The 4,466-nt window shown below is 56.9% G+C and overlaps 1 protein-coding gene across 1 annotated transcript in view; it reads right to left on the bottom strand.

Annotated features, from left to right (window-relative positions):
- Positions 1–428: 428 nt before the first annotated feature.
- ing3 (inhibitor of growth family, member 3) overlaps positions 429–4,466 on the bottom strand; it is a 5,040-nt gene continuing 1,002 nt past the window's right edge. Inside the window, exons 5-12 of the mRNA XM_079262915.1 lie at positions 4,158–4,254; positions 4,011–4,082; positions 3,024–3,140; positions 2,774–2,937; positions 1,288–1,478; positions 1,027–1,216; positions 854–892; positions 429–780 (exon numbers count right to left, since the gene is read on the bottom strand). Coding sequence (XP_079119041.1) covers positions 664–780; positions 854–892; positions 1,027–1,216; positions 1,288–1,478; positions 2,774–2,937; positions 3,024–3,140; positions 4,011–4,082; positions 4,158–4,254 — 987 coding nt within the window. The 3' untranslated portion in view covers positions 429–663. The remainder of the gene's footprint in view (positions 781–853; positions 893–1,026; positions 1,217–1,287; positions 1,479–2,773; positions 2,938–3,023; positions 3,141–4,010; positions 4,083–4,157; positions 4,255–4,466) is intronic.

The following is a 4,466-nucleotide window of genomic DNA, read 5'->3' as shown; positions in this document are numbered from 1 at the left end:
GCGACTGATCCTGGAGGAGATGCTGGACGTGATGGAGCAGAGGGACGCTCTTGTTCTCCTGCTGGAGGAGCAGCAGCTGCAGGAGAACCCAGAAGACCAAGGCTTGTAAAAAGTCCTGATGAACAGAAACCAGACCCGACGTGGGATTAATGCCGTCCCTTCTGATGTCTCCAGAATAATGAATCTGAGTTCCCAAACTAACATTTGTCCTTGTTTAATTTCTATCCTGAAGCTCTGATTGTCTGCATCACGGTCTTCCTTGTCCTTGCTGCGTATCAAAATGTCATCCATGACTGCAGCCGTGCCTGTGTGGTCTCAGATGTGACTGCAGGCGGGCCGAGTCCCGGCAACCGTACAAACTGTGGTGTTCCCTTTAGATCATTTTCAGACAGAGACATTTACAAAAACATACATTTTATTTCATTCTGATTTCTACACACACACGCAGTGTGGCGGTTCTGATTCTGGACCGATCCAGCTCCAGTCTGTGGTTCTGCCGAGGTCCGACACAGTTTGGTTCTGGATGGAAGATTAACCCGAAGCTTTCAGGGGAAAGTTCTGGATGTCGACACGTAACGATGCAGCAGAAAAAAAGTCCAGACCTCCCAGGGTTTTCTCCTCCTGGCGGTTCTGACCCGATTGTGGCGTCGACATCACGGCGGTCTATTTGTGGCGGCTGCCCCTCCTCTTCATGGCGGCTGTGCACTGTGGACAGTACCACTTGCCCTTGGGAGCTTCGGTTAGACCCACACAGCCGTAGTGGAACCACTCGATGGGACACTGTGGACACACAGACCGGATCAGAGACCCGGCACGGACCGGGACACGGAACCAGGACCAACGGGATACTCACGTCTGTGTTGTCACAGCCGACCATCTCTCCGTAGGACACCTAGGGGAGACAAGACAACGGTTAGAACCACCACGGCGAGCTCCTCTTGGATCTCTGACAGAAAAACTGCTCATCGGTTCTGGTTCTGACAGCAGGCTGTGCAACGGGGTGGTTTCCATGGCGACGGGGCCCACCTGGTTGCAGATGCAGTATCGGGGCTCGTTGGGGTCGTAGGTCCAGTCCACCTGGCTGCTGGCTTCCGCCTCAGGCTGCACGGACACCTGGGAAAGTTCCTGCGCCAGCGCCGACGATGAAGAGCAGGACGAGAGGGAGGAAGAGGAGGACGAGGACGACGACTGGTGATTGGAAGACTTGATGCTGCTTCTGGGAACAGGAACAGCAGCATGAGTGTCTAGGAAACATGTGACTGGCAGGTGGGCGGAGCCTGGACTCACTTTGACTTGCGTCCCCTGGAGTCGGAGGTGGTGGTGGGGGCGAGGGTCTGGGTGAGGGTGGAGGCCAAAGCAGAGGAGGAGTAACCGGCCGTGTCCCGGGACAACGAGAACTCTCTGCCCAGCTGGAAGTCGTTGTTTTTTATGGCTTCATAGCTGGCTTTGAGACTGGACGTCCTCCGTCCCTCCTTCATCTGGACACAGCAGGACATGGAGGGGGCGTGGTCAAAGGCGTAAGTTGGGGGGACGTGGGCACACTAAATGCTAGCATTGGGGGGGCGTGGGCACACTAAATGCTAGCATTGGGGGGACGTGGGTACAGTAAATGCTAGCATTGGGGGGGCGTGGGCACACTAAATGCTAGCATTGAGGGGGCGTGGGCACACTAAATGCTAGCATTGGGGGGGGCGTGGGCACACTAAATGCTAGCATTGGGGGGGGCGTGGGCACACTAAATGCTAGCATTGGGGGGGGCGTGGGCACACTAAATGCTAGCATTGGGGGGCGTGGGCACACTAAATGCTAGCATTGGGGGGGCGTGGGCACACTAAATGCTAGCATTGGGGGGGCGTGGGCACACTAAATGCTAGCATTGGGGGGGCGTGGGCACAGTAAAGGCTAGCATTGGGGGGGCGTGGGCACAGTAAAGGCTAGCATTGGGGGGGCGTGGGCACAGTAAAGGCTAGCATTGGGGGGGCGTGGGCACAGTAAATGCTAGCATTGGGGGGGCGTGGGCACAGTAAATGCTAGCATTGGGGGGGCGTGGGCACAGTAAATGCTAGCATTGGGGGGGCGTGGGCACAGTAAATGCTAGCATTGGGGGGGCGTGGGCACAGTAAATGCTAGCATTGGGGGGCGTGGGCACAGTAAAGGCTAGCATTGGGGGGGCGTGGGCACAGTAAAGGCTAGCATTGGGGGGGCGTGGGCACAGTAAATGCTAGCATTGGGGGGCGTGGGCACAGTAAATGCTAGCATTGGGGGGGCGTGGGCACAGTAAATGCTAGCATTGGGGGGGCGTGGGCACAGTAAAGGCTAGCATTGGGGGGGCGTGGGTACAGTAAAGGCTAGCATTGGGGGGGCGTGGGTACAGTAAAGGCTAGCATTGGGGGGGCGTGGGTACAGTAAATGCTAGCATTGGGGGGGCGTGGGCACAGTAAATGCTAGCATTGGGGGGGCGTGGGCACAGTAAATGCTAGCATTGGGGGGGCGTGGGTACAGTAAAGGCTAGCATTGGGGGGGCGTGGGTACAGTAAATGCTAGCATTGGGGGGGCGTGGGCACAGTAAATGCTAGCATTGGGGGGGCGTGGGCACAGTAAATGCTAGCATTGGGGGGGCGTGGGCACAGTAAATGCTAGCATTGGGGGGGCGTGGGTACAGTAAAGGCTAGCATTGGGGGGCGTGGCTCCAATTCCATCGTGGCTACGGATGGGTTGACTACAGGGGTGTGGTTATAATGAATCCTTTCAGGTGGGGGAGGTTTTTCCTCACCTGTGCCGTGGCCTGGACGGCCTGAGCTGCAGCCATGGTAATGGCCCCGGCTCCGGCCCCGGGCCCTGCTGGTAGAGAGCTCAGGTTGTAGGACGCCAGAGGCTGAGAGGAGTTGACGTTATACGCGCTGTTGGTGGACGAGGATGTGCTGTTGGTACGGCAACCTGCAGAGGACACGCAGGGAGGATACGGGTGAGACAGCACAGGCGAACATGGAACCAGTAGGTAGGACATACAGGTGAGCTGCTACCTGGCGTGTTTTCCTTGGAGGCGTCTGATGTGAGTGTGGACAGCAGCACTTCAGACTTGAACTTCTTCTCTGGAACATGTTCGGTGGTGTGGTGAGTTGGAGCGATGTACTTCCTCTCTGCAGCAACACAAACAACAGGGCCTGATCTCCATGGGGGAGGGGGGGACGAAGCTCTCCATTTACCAGTCGATCTACGTTCCTACCCTCACCTATGGTCATGAGCTGTGGGTCGTGACCGAAAGAAGGAGATCTCGTATACAGGCGGCTGAAATGAGTTTCCTCCGCAGGGTGGCCGGGCTCTCCCTTAGAGATAGGGTGAGGAGCTCGGTCATCCAGGAGGAGAACAGAGTAGAGCCGCTGCTCCTCCGCATGGAGAGGAACCAGTTGAGGTGGCTCGGGCATCTGGTCAGGATGCCTCCTGGACCTCCCTGGTGAGGTGTTCCAGGCACGTCCCTCTGGGAGGAGACCCCGGGGAAGACCCAGGACACGCTGGAGGGATTATATCTCTCGGCTGGCCTGGGAACGCCTCGGGATCCCCCCCGCAGAGTTGGCAAATGTGGCTGGGGAGAGGGAAGTCTGGGCTTCCCTGCTTAGGCTGCTGCCCCCGCGACCCGACCCCGGATAAGTGGTGGACGGATCCACAAGTCACCTGGTATGAACTGCAAATACACACATCTGGATACGCCGATCAGCTGCACAGTGCGTTTTGTTTTGGGTGGAAAGACGGGTGTTATATCACGGTGGGCAGTGTGTGTCAGCTGACACGGAGGAGCACTGTGATTGGTCAAAGCTGCATGAAAGGCTGACAGGCTGAATTTGGGTTTCTAGCGTGGACGAACTCTCCATTTGGTCTCTGTACGCCTGGACTAGATGTCCTCTGACATACTGGGTCAGATGGACTTCGGGACCGTTTCTGTGGGAGAGGTCGGTCTAAAAGCGCGGCTCCATGTGGACTACAGCGCCGCCTGTTGACCGGTGCATACTTACTCTCAGCTGTGGCGTGGGAGTGGATGTGATGGTTGTTGACCGGCTGAGATGGACTGTCCATCTCTAGAGATCCTGAGGAGACACAGAAGACATGAAGTTGAACTCCGTCCTCGTCCAATCAGAAGCTCGTTGGTGCAACAGACCCACTTCTCTCCAGGATCTCGGTGATGCCAGCGTTGTCGGCTTCCAGCTCCATCTTGAACTTGGCCAGTTCCTGGTCCAGTTTGCGCAGGTGACGGTCCACCTGTGGACAACAGGGCTTTTACTGCAGAAAGAACCAACCAATCAGGGCAGAGGAGCACTAATCTCCGTCTGCCACCTGGACTTGGCCAGAACCCCCCCCCAGGTGCACAGACCGGTGTTGGATCAGAGTCCTGAAGGGGACAGAACAGTAGAGCTTCCACACTGAAGTCAGTCAATATCATCAATAATGGTCAGAAAGACGACGACTGGGAC

This window comes from Telmatherina bonti (genome assembly GCF_933228915.1).
Source record: "Telmatherina bonti genome assembly, chromosome: 23".
NCBI classification, from domain to species: domain Eukaryota; kingdom Metazoa; phylum Chordata; class Actinopteri; order Atheriniformes; family Telmatherinidae; genus Telmatherina; species Telmatherina bonti.
The sequence above is the reverse complement of the archived record's forward strand: the minus strand, read 5'-3'. Positions and strand labels throughout refer to the sequence as shown.